Genomic DNA, 10,314 nt, shown 5'->3' with positions numbered 1-10,314 from the left:
AAGCATCACCTGTCTCAAGTTTGTGTAAACATGCTACCACTTGTTCTCTGTAATTGTCAATTAAACAACCAGCCAGTGCTGTGCAATGGAGAGAATAGGGTGGGACATCCTGGTCTGGAGGGAGGAGAAAGAAATGAGTGAGTGGAGGAGGAGAGCAGAGATCAGCAGGAGAGGACTTGAAACCATGAGGAGGGATGAAGTGTACCTAAGATATGACTAAAAACAAGTATAATGTGGGAAATCTGAGTGGGAGGAAACTATGCAGGCTTGGAGGTTTAGGATGGAATAATTATTGCCCAGCATTGTGCCCTAGGTTAATTAAATAAATCCTAGTCTCTGTGTGGTGATTTGGGTATACAGTGGGTTTAGGAATAACTGCTGTTTAACTAAACGATAAATCAATAATAAATATTAATATTCAACAACAGTTTGCCTCTCATGAACTTGATGTATTTACCACGGCTTTCCTACAGGCATGTACTGACCATTGATACCATGATCAACCAGAGCTGCCAAGAACAGTTCATCTTGCTGGGCTTCTCAGATAGACCCAGGCTGGAATCCATCCTCTTTGTTTTTGTCCTCATCTTCTACCTGGTGACTTTAGTGGGCAACAGCATTATTATCTTGGTTTCCCGCCTGGACCCCTGCCTCCACACGCCCATGTACTTCTTCCTCACCAACTTGTCCTTCCTCGATCTCTGCTTCACCACTAATTCCATCCCTCAGCTGCTCTTCAACTTAGGAGGCCAGGACAAGACCATCAGTTACCCTGGCTGTGCGGTCCAGCTGTTCATGTTTCTAGGCCTCGGAGGCACCGAGTGCATGCTGCTGGCGGTCATGGCTTATGACCGCTTCACGGCGATCTGCAAGCCCCTTCACTATTCGGTCATTATGCATTCTCAGCTCTGCTGGAAGTTGGTGTCTGTGGCCTGGAGTGTTGGACTCCTCAACTCCCTGGTCATGTCTCCTGTGACCATGAAGCTGCCTCGATGCGGGAGGTGCCAAGTGAGACACTTCCTGTGTGAGATGCCGGCTCTGATAAAAATCGCCTGTGTGGACACGGTGGCTGTGGAAAGCACTGTTTTCATCTTATCTGTGATAATCGTGCTGGCGCCCCTGACGCTCATCCTCGTTTCTTACAGCTACATTGCTCTAGCCGTGATGAGGATCAAGTCAGCCTCGGGGAGGAGGAAGGCCTTCAACACCTGTGGGTCCCACCTCACTGTAGTGTCCTTGTTTTATGGGAATATCATCTACATGTATATGCAACCAGGACACAACGCCTCTCAGGACCAAGGGAAATTCCTTACCCTCTTCTACAACCTGGTAACCCCCATGTTAAACCCTGTCATCTACACGCTGAGAAACAAGGATGTAAAGGGAGCCCTGAAAAGGCTCGTGACCAGGAAATGAGGTGAAAAGGCCCTCCCTAAAGTTGCTTTTTTTTTTTCACTTACTCAACACAAAGAGGCGATTAATAGAATGAAAGCTTAAAATTCGTCCAGATAATTTTGCTTGTCCAATAAAACCCCCAGTGGCGAGACTTGAGAGTGTGTGTTGAACCTCAGATAGATGCTACTTCTTCACTACGTGATGGGTAAGACACGGTTCATAAGACACCTTGCGTCTGACATGCCAAAACGTGTGCTCTTTTCCCTTCGAGGTTGGCCACATCTGCTTAAAACAGCAAAATCACGGGTCAGTGGTTCATATGTGTGGATTACAACAGAAGTTAGACAGAGAGGGAAAAAAATCACATGATGATCTTTCTCGTCAGCCATTTGTGTGACGTTTAATGGTGGAACTGAGCCAACGGAACAAGCACTTACTTCTGTCTTCTGTTAGGTGCAGATTTCATTGCATGGATAAGGTAGAACGTTTGTCTGGATGTGGTCCTTAGTATCACTTTAAGAGACAGCCATGTACATGTCCCTGTCATCGTATCCACTAGGATTACGTGCTGGAGGCCAACTTGAGCTGAAAAGAGAAACTCTGACAGAGACATGTTTTTAGTTATGCTTATTTATTTGTACACAGACACATACATGCCTGTGTATGCCACAGTATGCCTGTGGAGACTGGAGGATAACCTGCAGCAAACAGTTATTTTCTTCCACTGTGTGGGTCCCAAGGATCAAACTCGGGTCTTCAGGTCCAGCAGCAAACATGCTTAGCCAGGGCACAACATCCCCAGCCCAGAATATATTTTTCCCATAATTTGCGATGTGGAGATGAGATGATCCATTCAGTGTTATCCTCAGCTACACAGGGAGTTCAAAATAAGCCTGGGCTCCATGAGGCCCTGCTTTATAAAAACAAAACAGAAAAGTAACTTGTTTCTTTGATACGATATATTCAAGTACCTATATATTTTCCCAAGTCTGAAACATAGAAATACTGAAGTCTAATGAATATAGAAATTATTGTGTCATAAAAGCACAATGTTTGATTTTAAAGTGGTCTTTAAAGTGCATAATCCATGTCACATCCTTTGATTCTACAGGGTAGGAAACGGCGTCCCAAACACCACAAGTAACAACGCTAAGAGTTTATCATGAGTGTCTGGATGTTGTGGAAGAGTTCTCATTCTTTAAAAACCAATTTTCATTAAGGAACATTTCTAGGGCAACCACGAAAGAGAGTGTGAAAAGTGCGCAGAGTAACAAGAGATTAATTTCTATAATATATGGAGAAATCTTAAGTTCCTGTACTCTCCTAGTAAGAGACATATGTCTTATCTGCCAATATCACCTCTCTCTTACCATCTTTAAAACAAGGCTCTGGGATGAAGAGATGGTGCAGTAGTTACGAGCAACTACTGTTCTTGCAGAGGACTTCATTTGGTTCCAAGCACTCACTCTGGGTAGCTCACAACTGCCTGTTATCCACTTCCAAAAAATGGGGTGCTGCCTTATGGATTCCATGAGCAGCTACATAAAAATTGCACACATAAAGTCATACAAGCACATATGTAGACACATAAAAAATATTTTAAAGAATTCTACCCTAATGAGTCATTTAAAACAGCTACATTTCCATTAAATTTCATTAGGTCAGTGAGTCTGAAGCCAGTGTAGTCTATAAAACAAGTTTCAGGAATGCCAGGGCTACACATAGAAACCGTATCTTGAAAAAGCAAAAATAAATAAAGTACATATTACTTTATTTTTAAATAAATTAAGTACATATTACTGAATACAGCTTCAAAACAATTTAAAAATCAAGTTATTTTCTTTTTATTAGAGGCATTGTTCTTCTTAATAAACTGATATTATAGGCTAAGCACCACATCAAATAATAGAAATTTGCATACCATGTAGAAAATAGCAAATTTAATTCTAAAAAAAATTATAAACTGATAGGAAAAAAACATTTTTCTTAAATAAACCTTAATAAACAAAGTTAGTTTGAGTTTCAGTTCAGAAGATAGTTCTGTCTTTAGAGTGATTTAATGTTCTCCCTACAGTCACTCATACATAAACACTGGTTCCTGTGGCTCCATATTTTCCCCTTATGCAGAAAACCCCCAAATACGAGCTGAATTCTAAATATTCATTCCAGACACCACGCATTTCATCCCCAGACATTTTCTGGTCTAACTTATGTGCGTGATAGGAAAATTTGACTTTTAAAGATCAAACGCGGGTAATTCCTGTGTTCTGCATCTCGGGTCTCTTCACCACCCTTACCTCAAGCCCTACTTAGCGTGACAGTTTTTGTAATTACACACCTCTGTAGGCCCAAAAGGAATGTAGAGGGAGAGATATGAGTCCTACTGTTTGCATCATAATAAAAATTAGCAGCAGACTTCTGTTGGGTATCTGCCAGGGGTAAGGTTGACTCACTTCCAATGGAGGATGAATAAAGAGGCATAAGCCAAAGTTTCTCTTTTAAAAATAATCCAATATGTTATCTGGAAAAACGTGGAACAGTTCATGAATTTATCTCTCACCTTTATACTGGGCTATGTTGATCTCTCAAGTGTTTCAAGTTTTTGCTGAAGAGACCCCAAAGGTAGTATTAATGTGAATTTTTCTATATCCCTTCTATTGGAAGAAAAAGATAAATCAAGAAAAATATGTTGCTTTTTGTAAGACAAGTTTGAGTGTGGTGTGTATTGTGCGTGTTTGTGTGTGCATTTGTGTGTGTGTTGTGTACTATTTGTTTATGCATTTGTGTGTCTGTGTGTATTTGTGTGTGCATGTGTGTATATTTGTGAGCATTATGTATATGTTTGCATCTGTGTGTATTGTGTGTGCATTTGTATATGTGTGTGTGTATTTGCATGTGAATGTATATTGTGGGTGCATTTGTGGTTGTATTTTGTGTGTGTGTTTGTGTATGTATTTGCACATGTGTGTATTACGTGTATGTGTATGTTATGTGTGTTTTCATGTGTGTATTTTGTGTGTTTGTATGTAAGAGCTTTTGTGTGTTGTGTGTGTATATATTTGTGTGTGTGTGTTTGTGTCTGTGTGTGTGGTAAAAGTGTGTGTGTGCGTGTGTGTGTTTAACTAGTGACTGAACTATGACCCTTTGGGATAGGCAAACACTACCACTGGGCTACATCCTCAGTTGTCTGTTTGTTTGTTTGTTTGTTTGTTTGTTTGTTTGTTTGTTGAGATAATATCTTCACTAAGTTTCCTAGGCTGGCCTTGAACTTGCAGTTTCCCTGAGTAACTGAAATGACAGTCCTGCACTACTAGGCTTACCTGAATTTGGTTAATAAAAGTTGAAAATTTCCATAATGTAATAAGGTAGATGGGAAAATGTCTGGGATGCACTGCCTGGTATTTGGAGTGAGTTTTTAGAATACATCTTGGATCTGGAGGTTTTCGGCATAAAGGGGAAATGCGCCCACTGTGTGCTGCATCCTCTGTTTCGGTACCACCACGCCAAGCTTCTCCAGAAAATATCAGCTTCAGCACTGCCAATGTTGGTGTTTGTGGTAAGGCTTACACTAAGAGATCTGAGAAGTGTGAACAAAGTGAGTTCCAGTCAGTATGGACTGAAGTGTGAGACTCTGGATCAAAAGATAGACAGACAGACAGACAGACAGACAGATAGATAGTTGGAAAGAAGGAAGGAAGGAAGGAAGGAAGGAAGGAAGGAAGGAAGGAGAGAGGGATAGATGGAAGGAAGTTATATACATCACTAACAATGAGATAAAAGAATGGTGAGATTTATAGCCAGTTTTTGAAAATACGTATTAGAGATCAAGAAGTTATTTAAAAATATGTAATTTTCTGTATGTATCAGTATTTTGTTGTTGTTTTAACTAAAACCTTTTAATCACACTAGGCTTTCTAGCAGATTATGTTTCAAAATTATTTTTAATTCGGTAATCCATAACCTGGCTGAATATTTTATTTTGGGAAATAAACTAAAACTTTGATTTTTAAAGTACAATCACATTTTTAAAACTTTATATATTTTATTCCATCTTTTTTGCTACTTATACTCTTTTTTATTCTTGTGTAATTTTGTTCCCTAACACTAACACGAGTTTAATTAATAGCACTATTTTCAGGTTTCTAATATTTATGGGTCTGTTTCTGGTAAAACCAATGTGTTCCTGTTTAAACTGGAGAAGTCTCTATGTTTGGGAACACCAAGTACTTGCTTAAAAACATTTATGTGTGTAGGCGTTTCATAGGACTTAGTAGTAGAGACCTTCCTAGAACCTTCAAGGTTCTGGGTTTGATTCCCAGTGCTAAAAAGAAAATTACAGACTCACTTTTTCTCCATGTAAGTGTAATTACATAGACAACCCAAACTCATTAGTTGTAATACCAAACGCTGTAGGTGGTGATTGACCCCCTCCAGTGGAGAAGCAAAGACAGGAAGTCCAACAACTGACTAAACCCTGTGGTGATGTCAAGTGATCTAACAGAACTGAACTCTAATGATTCCATGGTGGCAAAATAACAAAGTTAGCCAAAAAGAGAGCATTGTTTTCTAACTTTGATTTCTCATTCTTGAGGAAACAACTCTTTGTTGATGTCACCTACAGGGAGATATTTATAAAGCAGATGTAAGTTGTAGTAATATATCAATGGTTTTATGACACTCACAGAGATAGTAAGACTTCAGAGCAATTCAGTGAAATGCTGTAGGCTTCAGCATGTATATGTTGAAGGAAAAGAAGTTTTATTCATAGGGTTGGTGTGATGGCTCCACTGGTTTGCCAGAAAGCCCGACAATCTAAGTTCAATCCCTGAAACCCACCTAAAGTTGGAAAGAGAACCCAATCCTACAAGTTGTCCTCTGACCTCTACCCTTACTCTATAGTACATATACACACAACAAATCAAAACAAAATCATATGTAAATAGATTTTATTTACATAGAAAAACTTTATCTTCAGAAAACATTCAGAGCCTTATAAATAGCTCAGCTTTAAAAGCCAGGCAAGAGGACTGTTGATATGGGTCATTGGGTGAGGACACTCTCCTCCAAGTCTGATGACCTGAGTTCGATCCCCATGACACACATGATGGAGAAAGAGAACTAACATCTGCAATTTGTCTTCTGGCCTCAATATGTGCCATTCCATGCATACGTTCAAATAAATAAAACTGTTTTTCAGTGTGGAAAACTAAACCAGAATAATTTCCTGAACAAGAATTAATCCCAAACTCCTTTTCACTAATTTATCCTGCTGTTTCTCTTCATGAATTCTTCTTTTTCTTTCTTTGGGTGTTTTATTTGGCCTGTTGCAGTGCTGGAGGCTGAGCCCAGAGCTTGTGTCTGATGTGAGCCCAGTAGCCCTGGGCCTCAACTCCTGCTAGGGTTGTTTGTTGTTGGGCTTGCATTGCTTTTAGACAGCGCCCCACTGGGTATCACGGGTTACACTGGGATGCACAGTTCTGCAGCTCAGCCCGTGTAGTCCTGGGGCTTCCAGGCAGGAGCTGGGTGTTTTTATGACTTATTTTAGTTCTTGCTTAGCAATTACCACTTTGACTCCTTTAAGGAACTTGTTTGGGCACTATTGACTCAGCTTAGATGGAGAGATGCTTCATGGAGTGGGCAGAGCTTTAAGTGAATTTTAAAAGTTGAGAGCCCCCTAGGTAAGGAAAGCAGAAGAGTATGTGGGCCTCTTCACAAGACTATGCAGAAAGGGAAAAAGGTTATTGGAGACAGAAGAGCTCTCTGCATTCATTGTGACTACAGGAATCCAGATAAGCAGGGTTCTCCAAACTTCAGGCTTTAAATAAAAGACAACAGCTTGGCAGACCCTGTCCATTGCCCATCTCCCATCCAGCCTTCCTGTCCAGAGATTCTCAAGTCAAGAATCTTAACCACCATGGTTAAGAGTCTCCACTCTGAAGTCAGTGGTGATCTTCCAACTCATTTTAAGTAGGAACGGAAATTATTATTTTTGTGGAGAAGACTCCTCTACCTGTAGAAAAATGAATAAAGAAAGCATTCAATATCCTCAATGGATCTTTTTGTTATTGTTTTGGAGTTTGCTTACTTGTTTGTTTGTTTGTTTGTTTGTTTTTGAATCCTGGTCTTCTCTAGCTCAGGCTGACCTGGAACTCCTGTCCCCCTGCCTCCACCTCCAAAGGTGTAGGATCAGAGACCTGTGCTAGCATGCTTGGCATACAATTATTTTTGAGGCATTAAAAATATGAAATTTTGTCATTTGAAATAATATGGATGAAACTGCGGATCATGACATGAAATGAACCAGAAACAGAAAGGTGAGCACTGTAAGAGAAATGCAGAATCTGGAAATACTGATTTTTTAGACATAGAAAATAGACTAGAGTGGCTGCTAAAGACTTAACAAAGGTAGTTAGAAGAGAAAGGTAATGAGAGGACGTTAGTCAGTAAATTCAAAGTTACAGTTAGAGGGAATAAATAGGTCCTGATGTTCTCTTACAATGACAGCTAACATTAATGTCGTATGGATTTCAAGATAGCTAGAGGAAGAGATTACAGTTGATCTCATCACTATATCTGATCAAGATTTGAGGTGACATATATGCTAATTAATACTGTTTGATCATTGCATAAAATACACATGTTGTAGCCCATATATATCTTGTCAATTAAAAATAAAATCTATGGGCTGGGAAGGTGATTCAGCCAATAAATGCTCACTATGCAAGCATAAGGACCTGAGTTGGTATCCCAGCATCCATATACAAGTGCCAGCATTCCAGAACCAGGGAGACAGACAGGAGACTACCTGGGGCCTGTTAGCCAGGCAGTTTAGCCAAATTAGTGAGCTCAACAACAAACCCTTTCTCAAAAAACTAAAGGGGAGAATAAGTGAAGAAGACAGTGGATGTCAACCTCGGCCCCAACCCTACACACACACAGAGCTCAGCAAGGCACTGTGGTGTTCATCTATAATCTCAGCTACTCAGGAGGCTGAGGCAGGTGAGTCAAGAGTTCAAGGTCGCCCTGGGAAACTAGAGAAACTACTGCCAAGTACAAAAAAATTAAAGTGCTGTGGTATCGCTTCATAGGAGAGCACTGCACTAATATGAACAAAGCCCTGGGCTCACTCCCCAGCACCAAAAATAAGATAGATAGGTAGGTAGGTAGATAGATAGATAGATAGATAGATAGATAGATAGATAGACAGATAGATTCAACATTTGTAATAAGTAAAGAAAAAAAAACAGGTAATTCTGAATCCAAGGAATAACAGACAAAAACAAGTTGTTTTTAAATAACATGATTTTTTTGAAGGACAGGAAAGCATTGACATCAAATTATATCAAGTGCCTGCTCCATGTGACAGGAAAGGTATTAGAAATCTCACTGAAAGAGCCGTCACCAGAGTAATAAGCATAGAAATAATGACAGGTGGGAGGAACATTTTTGTTGGGAGGAACAGTGTATGAATATTATTATTTCTATCGAGAATTTTAAGTTAGTGAGTGAAGAGAACTAAGACAGGTTGAAATAAGCTGGACACAGTGGCTCAGACCTTTAATCACCGTGTTCTGGGAGGATGAGACAGGAGTTCAAAGTCAGCCAGTACTATATAGCGAGAAACTGTCTCTATATAAAGGAAAAAAAATAAGATTGGCCAGCCTTGAATGATGCAGTTAATAGCACCATCGAAAATTTACTGCATCAATAATAGCATGGCACAGAGGAATATGGGCTAAGGGCCCAAACGTTTATACTTGAGAACCTCTTTCTTTTTACACAGAAAAAAAAAATATTTCTGAAGATGAAAAGAATTTAAAGACTGACCCCTGAAGTGCAAACAGTTCTCCTAGTTATGCCAAATGGAAATGAAGCAGAGACAATAGGATCACCACCAGTTTGCCAGGAAAAGATGGATTCTCTGTCGATACCGCCTCTCTAGAGCCTTCCGCTTCATCTGCTCCCTGGAGGCCGTCAAACTGTGGATACTTGAGCGGAGGCTAATGAGTTACAAGGGGCAAGTTACTCTTGGGGCCACTGAAAACAAGCACAGCCTCAAGCATCTCACTCCCCAAAGCCACCCTGGATCTTGGTGGCTCATAAAAAGATGCCTCGACTATCGCGTTAGCCCTTTTATACATGGGCAGATTCCACAGACTTCAGATCCAACTTCTGTTTAATTGTTGGGACTCTAAAATGTGTGGACAAACTTCCCGGGAAGATCCTAAGGGTGACACAGGCTATGCCAACAGTAACCATTGAAAAGATTACTATCAAATTCAAAGGCCTGAGTAGCGTTTGATCATTATCTGTTTTCAGAGATCATCCAAAGAACAACATATTTAAAGCATACTTTCATGTGGATTTTATGTTAATTCTAAGAATTCTATTTTACCTATGCCATCACATAGCCCTGCTTTACAGTTTTTCAGCTAAACTCGTAGACTGGTAATCACAGAATGTGTCTTATTTGAAGATGTGACTTTAATTTGCCTAATATTAAATCTCAAATCAACACCGGAATTTGGGGCTCAAAGACCATCTTGCTTCTTCTAGAAGGCAGTCTGCAATCTTTGCTATCATCTACTGAAGATTCCATGTTTTTGATCCAACACCAGCTCAGCTGCTCCCCAAGCCAGCCAAGGTTGTTTTTTTCACTTCTGATTTAGACCCAATAGAATCCTGGGTATTACCTAGGAAAATAATATCATACATAACTTCATTAATGGAATAATTTCTCCGCTAGAGTAGGAACCTGATTTCCAAATTAAATGAGTATTCTTGCATCCAAGTAAAAGAGTGTAAATATTTTCTATTCCGTTCAAGCTAAACTCTATGGGGAAATCCCACATGTCTTAAAATGTGCAATCTGTATTGATTTCAGTCTTTCAGTTGTTGCAAAGGTGTGTTTATGAAAAG

General features: G+C 39.8%; 1 protein-coding gene across 1 annotated transcript; it reads left to right on the top strand.

Annotated features, from left to right (window-relative positions):
- The first annotated feature begins 473 nt into the window (after positions 1 to 473).
- LOC110556166 (olfactory receptor 2W3-like) lies at positions 474 to 1,416 on the top strand. The gene has a single exon (XM_021649819.2). It carries the CDS (start codon positions 496 to 498, stop codon positions 1,414 to 1,416), a length of 921 nt encoding a protein of 306 aa, XP_021505494.1. The 5' UTR covers positions 474 to 495.
- The last annotated feature ends 8,898 nt before the right edge of the window (positions 1,417 to 10,314 follow it).

This window comes from Meriones unguiculatus, chromosome 19 (assembly GCF_030254825.1).
Source record: "Meriones unguiculatus strain TT.TT164.6M chromosome 19, Bangor_MerUng_6.1, whole genome shotgun sequence".
NCBI classification, from domain to species: Eukaryota; Metazoa; Chordata; class Mammalia; order Rodentia; family Muridae; genus Meriones; species Meriones unguiculatus.
The sequence above is the reverse complement of the archived record's forward strand: the minus strand, read 5'-3'. Positions and strand labels throughout refer to the sequence as shown.